Source organism: Lontra canadensis, unplaced genomic scaffold (genome assembly GCF_010015895.1).
Source record: "Lontra canadensis isolate GAN:19392208 unplaced genomic scaffold, GSC_riverotter_1.0 scaffold246, whole genome shotgun sequence".
NCBI classification, from domain to species: domain Eukaryota; kingdom Metazoa; phylum Chordata; class Mammalia; order Carnivora; family Mustelidae; genus Lontra; species Lontra canadensis.
This window is the reverse complement of record NW_022631240.1, coordinates 341010-357675: the sequence shown is the minus strand read 5'-3', so window position 1 is coordinate 357675 and position 16666 is coordinate 341010. Positions and strand designations below refer to the sequence as shown.

The following is a 16666-nucleotide window of genomic DNA, read 5'->3' as shown; positions in this document are numbered from 1 at the left end:
TAAACCTTCATTGTTATAGTGATATTTTATCCCTTTCTTGTATTTAACCTTATTTTTTGTATACATACAGGTTTTTTTTTTTAATAAAAAATTTTGGGACACAATTTCTTCCAATACATCAAAATATATCCTAATCCAGCACATGGCAGTGTTCTAGTCTCCAGCCTGAGCACATTCCCTCCTCTTTTTTTTTTCCAACCAATTTATCTTATCAATACCTTTTTTAGAATTTTTTTAAAAATTTCATCTTTACACTCATAATTCTATCCCTTCAGCATGTCTACCCTTATTTTTGTATATAGTCTTTCTTTCTTTAAAATTTTGGGAGGTAAATTCTTCCAAGAGACCAAAATACACCCAAAATCAAGTGGTGGCTCTGTTCTATTCACCAGTCTAATAAAAATATATATTTATTTTTTATTTTTTCCCCCTTTCTTCTCCCCTCGGTTTTGGATCTTTTCTGATTTGGGTAGTGTACATTTTTCTGAGGTCTTTGCCAACCTTTTAGTATTTTATTATCTTGTTCATATATTCTTATCTGGATAAAATGACAAGGCAGAAAAACTCACCACAAAAAAAGAAGAGGAGGCAGTACCAATGGCTAGGGACCCAATCAATCGGACATTGGTAATATGTCAGAACTAGAGTTCAGAACGATCATTCTCAAGGTGCTAGCTGGACTTGAAAAAGGCATGGAAATATTAGAGAAACCCTGTCTGGAGAAATAAAAGAAGTAAAATCTAACCAATGTGAAATCAAAAAAGCTATTAATGAGGTGCAATAAAAAATGGAGAATCTTATTGCTAGGATAAATGAGGCAGAAGAGAGAATTAGTGATATAGAAGACCAAATGATGGAGAATAAAGAAGCTGAGCAAAAGAGAGACAAACAACTACTGCACCATGAAGGGAGAATTTGAGAGATAAGTGATACCATAACACAAAACAATATTAGAATAATTGGGATTCCAGAAGAAGAAGAAAGAGAGAGGGGCAGAAGGTATACTGGAGTGAATTATAGTAGAGAACGTCCCTAATTTAGGGAAGGAAACAAGCATCAAAATCCAGGACGCACAGAGAACCCCCTTCAAAATCAACAAATATAGGTCCACGCCCCGTCATCTAATAGTAAAACTTACAAGTCTTAGTGACAAAGAGAAAATCCTGAAAGCAGCTTGGGACAAGAAGTCTGTAACATACAATGGTAGAAATATCAGATTGGCAGCAGACTTATCCACAGAGACCTGGAAGGCCAGAAAGGACTGGAATAAAATATTCAGAGCACTAAAGGAGAAAAATATGCAGCGAAGAATACTATACCCAGCTAGGCTATCACTGAAAATAGAAGGAGAGATAAAAAGATTCCAGGACAAAAAAAAAAAATTAAAAGAATTCACAAACACCAAACCAGTCCTACAGGAAATATTGAAAGGGGTCCTCTACGCAAAGAGAGAGCTTAAAAGAAGTGGACCACAAAGGAACAATGACAATATACAGTAACAGTCACCTTACAGGCAATACAATGGCACTAAATTCATATCTTTCAATAGCTATCCTGAATGTAAATGGGCTAAATGCCCCAATCAATCAAAAGACACAGGGTATCAGAATGGATAAAAAAACAAAACCCATCAATATGCTTTCTGCAAGAAACTCATTTTAGACCCAAAGACACCTCCAGATTTAAAGTGAGGGGGTGGAAAACAATTTACCATGCTAATGGACATCGAAAGAAAGCTGGGGTGACAATCCTTATATCAGATAAACTAGATTTAAAGCAAAAGACTATAATAAGACATGAGGAAGGACACTATATCATACCTAAAGTCACTGTCCAACAAGAAGATCTAACAATCTTAAATATCTATGCCCCTAACGTGGGAGCAGCCAACTATATAAACCAATTAATAACAAAATCAAAGAAACACATCGACAATAATACAATAATAGTAGGGGACTTTAACACTCCCCTCACTGAAATGGACAGATCATCCAAGCAAAAGATCAACAAGGAAATAAAGGCCTTAAATGACACACTGGACCAGATGGACATCACAGATATATTTAGAACATTCCATCCCAAAGCAACAGAGTACACATTCTTCTCTAGTGCACATGGAACATTCTCCAGAACAGATCACATCCTGGGTCACAAATCAGGTCTCAACTGATACCAGAAGATTGGGATCATTCCCTGCATATTTTCAGACCATAATGCTCTGAAACTAGAACTCAATCACAAGAGTAAAGTTGGAAAGAACTCAAATACAAGGAGGCTAAAGAGCATCCTACTTAAGAATGAATGGGTCAACCAGGAAATTAAAGAAGAATTTAAAAAATTCATGGAAACAAATGAAAATGAAAACACAACTGTTCAAAATCTGTGGGACACAGTAAAGGCGGTCTTAAAAGGAACATATATGGTGATATAAGCCTTTATCAAGAAACAAGAATGGTCTCAAGTACACAACATAACCCTACACCTAAAAGAAAGAGAAAGAGAAAGAACAGCAAAGAAAGCCCAAACACAGCAGGAGAAGAGAAATAATAAAGATCAGAGCAGAAACCAATGAAATAGAAACCAAAAGGATAGTAGAATAGATCAATGAAACTAGGAGCTGGTTCTTTGAAAGAATTTTTATTAAGCCGCTGGCCAGACTTACCAAAAAGAAAAGAGAAAGGACCCAAATAAATAAAATCATGAATGAAAGAGGAGAGATCACAAGCAACACCAAAGAAATACAAACAATTATAAGAACATATTATGAGCAACTATACGCCAGCAAATTTGACAATCTGGAAGAAATGGATGCATTCCTAGAGACATATAAACTACCACAACTGAACCAGGAAGAAATAGAAAACCTGAACAGACCCATAACCAGTAAGGAGATTGAAGTAGTCATCAAAAATCTCCCAACAAACAAGAGCCCAAGGCCAGACAGCTTCCCGGGGGAATTCTAGCAAACATTTAAAGAAGAATTAATACCTATTTTCCTGAAACTGTTCCAAAAAATAGAAACAGAAGGAAAACTTCCAAAGTCATTTTATGAGGACAGCATTACCTTGATCCCAAAATCAGATGAAGACCCCACCAAAAAGGAGAATTACAGACCAATATCCTTGATGAACACGGATGCAAAAATTCTCACCAAAATACTAGCCAATAGGGTCCAATAGTACATTGAAAGGATCATTCACCATGGCCAGGTGGGATTTATTCCTGGGCTGCAAGTTTGGTTCAACATCCACAAATCAATCAATGTGATACAATACATTAATAAAAGAAAGAACAAGAATCACAGGATATTCTCAATAGATGCTGAAAAAGCATTTGACAAAGTACAGCATTCTTTCTTGATCAAAACTCCTCAAAGTGTAGGGATAGAGGGTACATACCTCAATATCATCGAAGCCATCTATGAAAAACCCACAGTGAATACCACTCGCAATGGGAAAAAACTGAGAGCTTTCCCCCTAAGGACAGGAACACAGCAGGGATGTCCTCTATCACCTCTGCTATTCAACGTAATACTAGAAGTCCTAGCCTCAGCAATCAGATAACAAAAAGAAATAAAAGGCAAAGAAGAGGTCAAACTCTCACTCTTTGCAGGTGATATGACTTTATGTGGAAAACCCTAAAGACTCCACTCCAAAACTGCTAGAACTCATACAGGAATTCAACAAAGTGTCAGGATATAAAAGCAATACACAGAAATCAGTTGCATTTCTATACACCAACAGCAAGACAGAAGAAAGAGACATTAAGGAGTCAATCCCATTTACAATTGCACCCAAAACCATAAGATACCTAGGAATAAACCTAACCAAAGAGGCAAAGAATCTGCACTCAGAAAACTATCAAGTACTCATGAAAGAAATTGATGAAGACACAAATAAATGGAAAAATGTTCCATGCTCATGGATTGGAAGAAAAATATTGTGAAAATGTCTATGCTACCTAAAGCAATCTACATATTTAATGCAATCCCTATCAAAATACCATCAATTTTTTTCAAAGAAATGGAACAAATAACCCTAAAATTTATATGGGACCAGAAAAGACCCCAAATGGCCAGAGGAATGTTGAAAAAGAAAACCAAAGTTGGCGGCATCACAATTCAGATATCAAGCTCTATTACAAAGCTGTAGTCATTAAAACAGTATGGCACTGGCACAGAAACAGACACAAACATCAATGGAACAGAATAGAGCCCAGAAATAGACCCTCAACTCTACGGTCAACTAATCTTTGACAAAGCAGGAAAGAATGCCCAATGGAAAAAAGACAGTCTCTTCAACAAATGGTGTTGGGAATATTGGACAGTCACATGCAGAAGAATGCAACTGGACCATTTCCTTAAACGACACACAAAAATAGACTCAAAATGGATGAAAGACCTCAATGTGAGACAGGAATCCATCAAAATTCTTGAGGAGAACACAGGCAGCAACCTCGTTGACCTCAGTTGCAGCAACTTCTTCCAGAAACATTGCCAAAGGCAAGGGAAGCAAGGGCAAAAATGAACTATTGGGACTTCATCAAGATCAAAAGCTTTTGCACAGCAAAGGAAACAGTTAACAAAACCAAAAGACAACTGACAGAATGGGAGAAGATATTCACAAATGACATATCAGATAAAGGGCTAGTATCCAAAATCTATAAAGAACTTATCAAATTCATCACCCAAAGAACAAATAATCCAACCAAGAAACGGGCAGAGGATATGAACAGACATTTTGGCAAAGACATCCAGATGGCCAAGAGAACAGAACAACATGAAAATGTGCTCAACATTATTCAGCATCAGGGAAATACAAATCAAAACCACAATGAGATATCACCTCACACAAGTCAGAATGGCTAATATTAACAAGTCAGGAAACAACAGATGTTGGAGAGGGTGCCGCGAAAGGGGAATGGAAGCTGGTGCAGCCACTCTGGAAAACAGCATGGAGGTTTCTCAAAAAGTTGGAAATAGAGCTACCCTATGAGTCAGCAATTGCAGTACTGGGTATTTACCCTAAGGATATAAATGTACTGATCCAAAGGGGCAAGTGCACCCAAATGTTTATTGCAGCAATTTCCACGATAGCCAAACTATGGAAAGAGCCAAGCTGTCCATCAAGAGATGAATGGATAAAGAAGATGTGGTGTGTGTGTATGTGTGTGTGTGTGTATACATATATACACATGTATATATGTATATGTATACATGTGTATATATGTATACACACACACACACACACACACACACACACAATATGCAGCCATCAAAAGAAATGAAATCTTGCCATTTGCTATGACGTGGATAGAAATAGAGGGTATTATGCTGAGCGAAATAAGTCAATCAGAGAAAAACAATTATCATATGATCTCTCTTGTATGAGGAATCTGAGAGGCAGAGTGGAGAGTTTGGGGGTAGGGAAGGAAAAAAATGAAACAAGATGGGATCGGGAGGGAGACAAACTATAAGACTTTTAATCTTACAAAACAGACTGAGGGTTGCTGCGGGGAGGTGGTGGTGGAGAGGGTGGTTGGGTTATGTACATTGGGGAGGGTATGTGATATAGTGAGTACTGTGAAGTGTGTAAACCTGATGTTTCACAGACCAGTAACTCTGAGGAAAATAATACATTATATGTTAATAAAAATAATTAATAAAAAAAGAAAGAGCATTTTACATCAGAAAAAAAAACAATGCCAAGTTGCTATCTTAAGATTTACCTCTCAGTGATACTCAACTTCTTTTTCCTAGTCAATCACTGAGCAATGAAATAGAAATTAAAATAAGGAAAATATATTAATATATTTAGCTCTAATCTGTAATATAACATTACTATAAATTCTCTTTAAATTGTGTATCTAGAAACACTAATACATTTTTAAAATATGGTAAATTTTATATAAACTAATGTAAATCATAAAATTATTAAATCTGTGCATTTACAAATTTAAGTGCTTATAACTAGAATTTAAATTTTTATTTATTTATTTATTTATTTATTAAAGATTTTATTTATTTATTTGACAGAGAGATCACAAGTAGGCAGGCAGAGAGAGAGGAGGAAGCAGGCTTCCCGCTGAGCAGAGAGCCTGATGCGGGGCTCGATCCCAGGACCCTGGGATCATGACCTGAGCTGAAGGCAGAGGATTAACCCACTGAGCCACCCAGGCACCCCTAAATTTTTATTTAAAAAGTTAAATTTTTATTTAAAAAGTAAAATTTTTACTTAGAGTATTTATTTGGAAGTGTATAAGCACAGACAAAAAAATAAAAATAAAGAGTGAGGCTAAAGCCAGAAACCAACCAGTTGAAAAGGTAAAACGTGCTTTTTGTTTTAAAATATTGCGAATAAAATATATGCCAAGATATATAAAATTTGTTATAAAATCTTTTATTACATGCTTCTGGAAATAAATAAAACTTTTAAAAGAATGTAGCAATTTTCCTTCTTTCTTGCCAATACTTTCCACCTTTAACACATAATCGTGTCAATTATTACTTTGTCACCATGATTAAACTATAAACTACTATACTGAAGTTACTAAAAATGAGAATTCAAATTTTTTGAAGTCATAAGATAAATACATTGAAAGGAAAACTAATAGAATTTCAAAAAACAAAATAAAACCTTCGTTTTGCCTTTAAAAGGAGGCCAGGATTGTCTTTAGAAAGAAAATTTGTGATTGAATAACAGTAAAGTCATAAAACAGATGATAAGGACATAGTAAATGAGAATTGGTTAACTCCTGATTTAAACATTGTGAAAAAAATGTTTAGTTAACTGTGTGGAATTAGAGTGTTACTCATTTACTTCCATATAATCGAGTATCTTTAGTAATGAAAGTTACATGGAAGCCTTTTACTTTCTAGCTAAATGGCAGGTCATAAAGAAACTGAATTCCTTCTGACTTTCTTGGAAAGAAAAGAGAAAGCCACATCATAAAGGTGGGGAAAGAGTCATAATATTTTATAACAGGATGCAAGAGACTGCAAACAGAAGAAAATATAAGCAAAACCCAGCAAGACTGTTTTGCCTCCTTAAATCATGGGGAACACAACCCTATCAATCACTTGTCATATTGGATCACAATAGCAGTGCTCGATTTTATGGCTTAGATTTCCCCCAATATCACATACTAATCTCCCCATAATACCATTGAATTGTTCTAAGCTGAGGGCCAGAAGCTTTCATTTCTTTTCCAAAGTACTGTAGTTCTTTCATTTTCTGGTCACCAGAATCTGCGGTACGCACCTGCTTGATATATCTTATCATGACAGGAAGACTTATCATTAGTAAAATGGGCAAAACAATCTTTTCTGCACTTAATGTAGAAGGTTATCTTTTTATTTGTATTAGAAGCATTAACACATAAACACAAAATTAGTACTGAGCCACGAAGCTTGTCAAAATAGCTTTTTACGTTTTCAGAATTAATTCTGTGCAGTTTTGCTTAGTTTAGGCATAAAAGCTATTTAGAATCCCATTCATGCCAGAAGACTGATTTTTTAAAAGGTAGATTTATTTTTCTATTTTAAAGACTGCCTTTATTCATTTTAAAATATTTTACACAAAGGCTGTTAAGTTTGGTATTCAGAACTTCCTTTTTCCTTTTTTTTCTGGTTAATGTAATTCTTCTTGCCTCTTCCCCCAGTTATTAGAGAAGCATTTGGATAATTCATAATAACCTATACAATTACAACAGTGCCTACTGGACAAAAATTGTCTCATTAAAGAGAAAAGTGAATAAAATTAATGTTACCACCATGTAGCTTTTAAAAATCAGACTTTCAGAATTCCTGTTGGTGATGTTTTCATCACTAAAAACTAAAGTAAGAAAAAAATCACGGTATCATTTATGCCTCATTTAATATATGAGAAATCCTGTCCACTTAAAATAATGCACACTAGAATACCCAATCATTGATATGTGCTATAGAAATGGTCACCTGAAGAGAAAGGATATCTTTAAAAAAGCTCATATTCAGATTGCAGCTTAATATTCTTATTCTAGTTTAAAAAGACTGTACTACCTTTTTCAATGATGGAGTTTTTAGTTTTAAAAGGCTTAGAAAGAAATATGAAGAAATATTGAGCATATAAAACCAGCCCATTTCAAAGATGGATACATTTTGTGCCTGTAAACTCTATGCTCTGACATTTTTTTTTGATTATTCATTTTCTAGAAATCCTTGGACTCGTAATTCAAACTTTTAAAAAACAAACCAGTAATAAAACTGAATGCAACTGCCCAGACAACACATGCAGCAGCACCAGGGAAACACAAAGCACAAGTTTTCCCTTGGAGATGTTTTAGTTCACATTCTCTTTAATACTGAATTTGTCATCTTTCCACAAACACATTATTATTCAAGGGATTTTTCCACAGCTATTTTTTTCTTTTGGAGAAAACATATATGATTAATTCATATAAAACAAATCTAAGTTTGAACTGCTGCTTCAATTGGCAAATTATTCTAAATGATCAGGATAGGAAGGTAGAACATTCTAGAGAGTGAGGCCAAAACATCAAACCAGAGGGCTCTTTGTACCCTAAAAATGTAAATGGACATATATCTTCTGTTAACTTAGCCAGGGACTATTTCCACCTGCTTATTTTATAGAATGATTTGACAGTATACATAAGGAGAGACAGAAAAGGTCAACAGTTTAAAAATGACAGATTACTGGTGGGACCAGTCAATAAACTGTTACTCAGATAAAGAATGTAAAAGTAGAAAAAGCAATTAAAAATTGAAAGCTGGTAAGAAAAAATTGGAGAAATAAATAATCAGGATGAAACTGGGATACACTGGTGGGGAAAAAAACCTTACACTGGGAAGCTAGTAAGTACCTGACAATATACTCAAAGTTTTACATATGTTCTTTTATTTAATCCTTACAATAAGAAATGAAGTACTAGTCACATAAAAACTGAGGCTCAAAGAAGTGGCTCTCTCAAGGCCACAAAGACAGTAAGTGACAGACCTTGTATTCCAACCCAGATCTGATTTCAAAGTTTAACTACTCTATATTGTCTCTAGCTAGCTCCCATTTTTCAGGGGGTAAAGGAAGCAAATAAAGTATAAAATACCTTTCAGGGTTAAATCAAATAGAATTTTTTACAATTCTAGTGAGAACTCCTGTGAAATGAAATAGCTCTGCTGTCTTTTGCTCCCTACCGACCTATGAATAATGCTCTGAGAGTAGGCCAAAAGTGAAAAGCAAGCAGCTAGAAAATGTATCATGACAAAAAGGAGCCAATATTAGATGCATTTTATCCCATTCTCAGAGAGTGTAGAATGAGCAGACAAATTAAAGCAAATTCAGGTTTGAATAGGTAACACAGTGACGTGGTTCAAAAATCAAAATAATACTAAATACCAAAATACCAAAAATGGTCTTATCCTTATCCTTGCCTCCACCTATCTCATTCCCCTTCTCCCATCAAGGTCACCACTTTTATTTAGTTCCATGTGCAGTCTTCTAGAATTTATTTATACAATTAATAATGTGCTTATTTCTCCCCTTTATTATACATACTGTAGACAAGGATTTGTACCTTGCTTTTCTCACTAACATTATGACAAAATTTAACAATAAATTGCATAAAGGCCCTTTAGGGAATGGAATGATTTTAAAATCTGACCAAATCTATACTGACAAGTAGCATTGTTCTAGTAATAAAATTGTACAGAATAGTATTAAATTACAGGCTTCAAAATACAAAAAGTTAATTTCTTTTAACCCCAAGTCATCATTTCACCTATCTAGCATTCAGCTGTTAACCATTTGGGAATTACTGAGTATTTTGTAATATAATGGCTTTTCTCTTTCTTGTATATTTCCTCAAGTAACAAACATGTGTAAGCAACTTTTTGCCTTAGTCAAAGCCTTTTTCTTTGGGCCTAGAAGTTAGCATTACTGTTGTAAGAGAATTTTCTAAACATAGTCTCAAATCCTAAAAAGTCTTTGAATGCTGAACCTGAAGTGTGAAGATACCGCGGAATGTAGAGGAACCAGAGAACAGAAAAGTAGTAATTTATTGCAGCGAGTCCAATTTTAGAAACTCAAACTATTTAAAAGGTAGAAAAACGTCTGACCAAACACTTAATTCTTTTGATGTGTAACAAATCATACTGCAGGACACTTTTAAAAATAATAGAGTGATACAAAGTTAAACAATGATAACTTTGTTAACTCTAAAGAACAAGGGGATTACGGACCTAAATGAAAACAATTACAGCTACTAGTGCTGAGAATAAAGGTCAAAATCAGAAAAACTGAACAGATAAGCAATTAATAGCTGGCATTAATGGACAATGAGCAAGATAAATGGTCATAGGCTAGTAGTCATGGTGACAGCTTTGTCAGTAATGACACAGCTTCCAAATACCCTGGCCTCTTGTTATTATCAATACCAGGGAGCCAAAGTATTTGTCATAATACTGAATAAACTATAAAACAATGCTTTTAGAATTGAAAAGTTCAAAGCAAACTCTCACTTACCTTCCCTGTTAGAACTGAGGGAAATTCAGTATCAAACTTGTTGCTCAAGCCAAACCTTAAAAACAAAGAACAAAATATATTCTACCCAGCATATTTAACTCTTTACCCCCTCCCTTTTTAACTAACAAAGGCTTGCATTTTTTGTTTGATGTTGTGATTTAAAAATGTGTCCTAAAATAATGTTATGGTATTTATAGAAAACAAATCTTTGACTATTAATCTGAATTAATAGTAAAAAAAACTTATGGTGCAAATGTTAAAGTAGTATTCTAATTACATCCATGCATATGGGATTAAATAATAACAAATAAGAGCTGAAAATAAGATTTTTGACTGAAATGTTTCTGTTAAAACCCATTTTAGTTGATAACTTTTAAAACTGGCTGATTGGTAGTATGTAAGAGTGGATAATCCTATTCTTTCTACTTTTATGCATATATGAAAATTTTCCTAATAAAGACTAATGTAACCTTTGGAGCTATAGCTCAAAAACTTATGGTCAGTTATTATTCAGATACTCAAAGGTTGATCTTTATGAATGGCTTTCACGTATATGCTCAACTTGTTTTCAGAAAACAGGTCTCAGCCTTGAAAGCTCTGACTCAGGAAAGCTCATTGAAATCTTTTTTCAGAAGTCAAGATGAATTTTATGAGCCTTCAATCACCTTCTTGTTGGTTTCAGTAGGGATAACAAAGGTCACTTGCTGCATATCATCCTGTATACCATCCTCAGATGATATACCATAGTAACTATAATTTTATAGTGTAGTGTAGTATAGTATAGTAGATGATGGGTTGTAAGTAAAAATTAAAACCAAAACAAAACAAAACAGGAATATTTATTGAGAATTCTTGGTGAGGTAGGCAATAACAGTAACAATTTACCGTGGGTTAGACACTGCGCTAGATAAATATGTTACTTCTGAAGTTTACAACCCTGAAAGACTAGTACTGTCATCGTCCTCTTAAAGACAAGGAAGCTGACACTCAGAAAATTTTTTTTTCAAAAAGTAACTAAAAGACTTGCACAAAGTCATATATCTAGTAAGGTGGGGAGGACCAAAATTCAAATGCTGATCTCTAAGTTCTTTCTGTCCTGTACTCAGCTTTTTGCAAGCAGAAACTATGACTTATTTATCTTTTGCTTAGTAGCATAAAGTAATCTAGTAGGTATTTAATAAAAGTTTGTTTAATAATAAGCTACAATACTGTTTGATTCAACTGATTTATGGCCCTTTAGTCTTATGGTCACATTAAAGACATGTAAGAATCCAAATGTCTTATTAAAACTATGTGGGAATACCATATTCTCCTTGTATCATTTATGCTAATAGCTCCTTTTCTGGAACACAAGCACATCTTAAACACAAAAATTCTCTATACTTAGCAGCTAGTAGCAAGGTACACATCTGTGTGCGTGTGTGTGTGTGTGTGTGTGTGCGTGTGTATACTCTTGTGTATTTAAAATGTATTTTTAAAACAACAAATTCTATGTTTTAAGATATTTGGGACAATTAATTAGCAACCATAAAAAGATCTTAACTTCATTTAAAAATACTTAATTACTTCTCTAGGTATCAGTATATGTAATGAGAACATAATATTCTCAATATAATGTTTCCTTTAAGTCTATACCTGAACACAGGATACAGCCAAACTGGAAAATAAGATAGTATAGGGGCGCCTGGGTTGCTCAGTGGATTAAGCCTCTGTCTTCGGCTCAGGTCATGATCTCAGGGTGATGGGATCGAGCGCCACATCGGGCTTTCTGCTCAGCAGGGAGCCTGCTTTCCCCCCTCTCTCTGCCTGCCTCTCTGCCTACTTTTGATCTCTATAAAATAAATAAATAAAATCTTCAAAAAAATAAGATAGTATACCCCTGTACATGAATTTTTATGGCAAATTTCATGTCCTCTTTGAGAAACTGACACTCCAGTATTAAATATATATTTGCAACTATGTACTAACTCAGCATTCAATAACATGACCAATATATAAGAGAGCAAGAAACATCCTTCATTTCAGTTATATGTAGCTAAATAGTGACCTCATCACTATCTAAAAGGTAGAAAAACGTCTGACCAAACGTTTGATTCTTTTGATGTGTAAAAGATGATCTCAAAAAGATATAATTTAATTCATTATTCCACAAAGAGTAAATTCTTATTGTGTAACACAGTAACAGATAATAGGTTTCATTTTTAAAAGGAGACATTATACACTTTAAAGTAGAGCTCTATTTCCATATCTTGTCTAAATGCCTTTTGGATGCAATGTCAATAACATGTTCTTGATTTAGAGTCTGGGAAGATGGCAGAGTAGGAGGATTCCCAAGTCCACCTCATTCCACAGATACACCCTAGATAACAGCCATATCAGTGCAATGAACACAGAAAACCACCCAAAGACTGCACAGCAGACTTTCCAGTTAACTGAAGAGAATAAGTCACACAAAGGGTAGGAAGTGTAGAAACATGATCAGGACTCAAGCTCCTGGTGACACTAACCACAAATGGAAGGGACAGCACAAGCACTGAGAAGGGAGAGGAGCAGACCCCCACCAACCACCCCCCACCAGGAACCTGGACTTGGAAGACAAGTCCCCATAATATTTGGCTTTGAAATGAAGTAGGGCTTAACTCTGGGTATTTAAAAATCAGCAGGCTTATGGGGCACCTGGGTGGCTCAGTCTGTTCAGTATCCAACTCTTGATTTCAGCTTAGGTCATGATCTCAGGGTTGTAAGACTGAGTCCCACATTGGGTTCCATGCTCAGCATGGAACCTGCTTAAGATTCTTTCTCTCCCTCTGCCCCTCCCCTTGCGCATGCGTGTGCTCTCTCTCTCTCTCTCTCTTAAAAAATAAATTTAAAAAAATCAGCAGGCTTAGCTCTTGGAGAGTGAGAGAGCAACAGGAAACTAAGCCCTTAAAGAGACAGCCTAACAACAACACTGCTGAGATAAAAACATTGAAACAGAAATTTAAAAAGGATCTGGGTATACAGAAAGGAGATTTATTTACTAATCTCAGAATGTGTGCTGGAGGGGCAGGCATCTTTAGGAGACTTCTTCAAGAACAAAAGAGCTGGTGGGTGCCAACCCCACCTCCATCCTATCCCCAGCCTAGATACCAAGACACCTGCAGCAACCAGGGAGAACACTCTCCACCTACCTTGCTAACACCACACACTCTGCTTCTGTGTTCTCCTGTGGATCTACCCCAACCAACCTACCCCACTAGGCACGCATCCGTCCAAAGCAGCTCCTGGCACATTTTATCCTGCAAACAGCCCTGGCAAGGACCAGCACCACTCCAAAATGACTCCTGCCTGAGGAGAGGGGAAGATAAACCACATACTAGTTCAACTGTAGCCCCAGCTTTGCTATTCTCTTTGCATTTACCACTGAGCAAGTGAACTTTCTTGTTTCCATTTCCTTAATATTCCCTCCTTTCTTAACTGTTTATAATTTCCCTTATAATGCTGTCACTTTACTGAAAATAATCTCTCACTGAGTAAATTTATTCAGAAAGACAAGTTCATCATGTCTTATTTATTGCCAATTACATATTCTCTTCCTAGAACATTTTCCCTTTACTTTGCAGCTTTGTCGCACTGTTTGGTCACTCCCTAACACTCTCCCATCCTTCTACTCTCCTCTAACATTCTTGCCTTTTCCAAAAATTTGGCTTTTAGTCATCTGCTTGTCTTTCTAAGTGAACTTTAACAGTCCCTCTATGTTTAGTAGCTTTGATAACCCTTCTATGCTGATTACCACCAAATCTGTATCTCTAGTTCTGCATTTTCCAATATTCTTTGATCTTTAATTGCATACTAAAAATTTTGATTTCAATATCTTACCAAAAACAATACCATCTCAAGTAAAACATGTCTAAAATTAAATGTTATCTCTTTATTGGAAACAAGCCCACCCCTTTCAAATTTTTCATATCTATCAATGACACATTGAATTCTCTTTAACCTAGACCTTGGTATTGGTTTTGCACCTTCCCTCCCTTATTTTTTGCACCTTGCTTGCTCTGAGGTGGCACCAAATCCTGATATTTGTTCCTTTGAAATCATTCTCATAATGATTCCTTCCCTTCCACTGCAACAGTCATATTGGCTATTGTCTTTGCTCAGGTGGTTCCTCTTGCTTCCCTTCCCTAGTTTAAATCCTATGCAATCTTCAAGGCTCAAGTCAAGTCCCAACCCCTGCTGTAATATCTTCAATGTTCAAGCTTTTATGGATTTCCTTTTTCTCTGAATGCTCACAGCGGTTTCTAATCTGTACTATATAATTCGATAGCTAATAAAATATTTCCCATTATTCTTTGCTGCTCTACTGCTATAGAGATATCTTGAAAGCAATTTTCCTGTTAGTTTTATAAAGCAAGGTTTATACTTCACTTTTCTCCTGTATTTTTCATAGTGCATACACCAGTGCTCAAGTTCTCAGTATATACTTGCTATATTCACATTACCAATATTCTACTTTAATATAAAAAGGGATTGTCTTTTCTAAAATATAAAAAGTATATTAAATATGGTAAGGAAAGTGTCATTTTACTTTTTAAAATACTCCTTTAACATGTGTATGTATGTGTATGCATATACACACACACACACACACACACACATATATTTTCAAAAGGTATAAATATAGGCAAACTAGGCTTGATATACTCTCAGAATTTTAGCTAAAAGGCAGTAACAATCCAATTCTTGCCTACCAGAGATTTATCTTTTTTCATTAGAAACTCAGCACTTAAAAAAAATACTTAACTCAAATAACCTTGGGCATACATTTCACTTTATAGTTACTAGGAAAATGTTGAAATGGCTGCTGCTGAATAAACACCTCAGCTCTGTTTCATAAACTAACTATTAAGAACTGTGAGTCCACAGAGGTTAGACAAGATCACCTACCCATTATTGATTAGTGATAGGCATTAGCCAAGATGTGGGGATTTTCCAGCATTAGATAAATGAGCACTTGGGAACTTCTCACACTGTCCATTTTATCAACTTCATTAAATATAGAGCCTATTCTGTGTTTGAAGCTGTCCTAGCTGGTGGTTCCTAATGACTGCATTTTATCTGTAAAGTGTCTTCAAATTTTTAATTTCTTGGATGATTCTTTGGAGTAAAGGAAACTGAGACAAAGAAGGGTGGGTCCTCTTAGTTGCTCTTCCCTTCTCTCTCCCTCCCCACATCCTCATTGCTTTTAATCTTTTTGGAAATGGCTACACACCAGACTTTGAACACCTTATACAAATGAAAGTTTATGTGTTCAGGTTGCTTAAAAAAACAGATAAAACAAGTAAAATTCTGCCATTAAGAAACATGATTTTACTAGAAAACTATGTACTTACAGTAACAATTCTTTGGTGTATACATTGAACTTTATTTACTATACCATGAAAAAGAAAAGTCTATGCTATGAAATTCAAAGATATTTTCAAAAATATTATAGTTAAATCTCTTTAATATTTTATATGAAAATAATAATGTCTTGTCACACTGTAAAATAGCAAGTTACCATAGCTTCCCCATTCTAAAATCTTATAAAATATTTACCTTATACAAACACATATTAACAATGCATCACTGTAATTCCTCAAAGACAACTGTTTGTAGAAAAGGCATTCCATTAACTGACCTGAGAAGTATCAATAATTATAGTCTAAGTATAATAATTGCTGTCCAAGTTTTTGGAGAAATGCACTGTTTGGCAAACTTGGCCATCTTTTTCAATTCTATATGGAATAACTTTAGCTCATAGATTAATTTTAGTGAGACAATTTTATAAGAACTGGTAACCTATCATCACTACTAACTTCTATACAGATCTATGAAGGGTAAATATCTGTATGTTCATTATTTAAAAGATTTTATTTATTTGAGAGAGAGAGAGAATGGGTACACAAATGGGTGACAGGGGATGAAGGGGCAGAAGGAGAGGGAGAAGCAGACTCCCCTCTGAGCAGGGAGCCCAATGAGGGGCTTGATCCCAGGACCCCAAGATCATGACCTTATTCGAAGGCAGATGCTTAACTGACTGAGCCACCCAGGCACCCCTGTATGTTTTAAGTACTATAAAGAGTGTGACAGGGTGCCTGGGTGGCTCAGTTGGTTAAGCGACTGCCTTCGTC

The 16666-nt window shown here is 35.3% G+C and overlaps 1 protein-coding gene across 4 annotated transcripts in view; it reads right to left on the bottom strand.

The window, feature by feature from the left end:
* Positions 1 to 16666, bottom strand: part of CHIC1 (cysteine rich hydrophobic domain 1) — a 61284-nt gene that overhangs the window by 38802 nt on the left and 5816 nt on the right. For all 4 annotated transcript variants that reach the window (XM_032849755.1, XM_032849757.1, XM_032849756.1 and 1 more), the window contains exon 2: positions 10515 to 10569. In XM_032849755.1, the coding sequence (XP_032705646.1) occupies positions 10515 to 10569 (55 nt within the window). The remainder of the gene's footprint in view (positions 1 to 10514; positions 10570 to 16666) is intronic.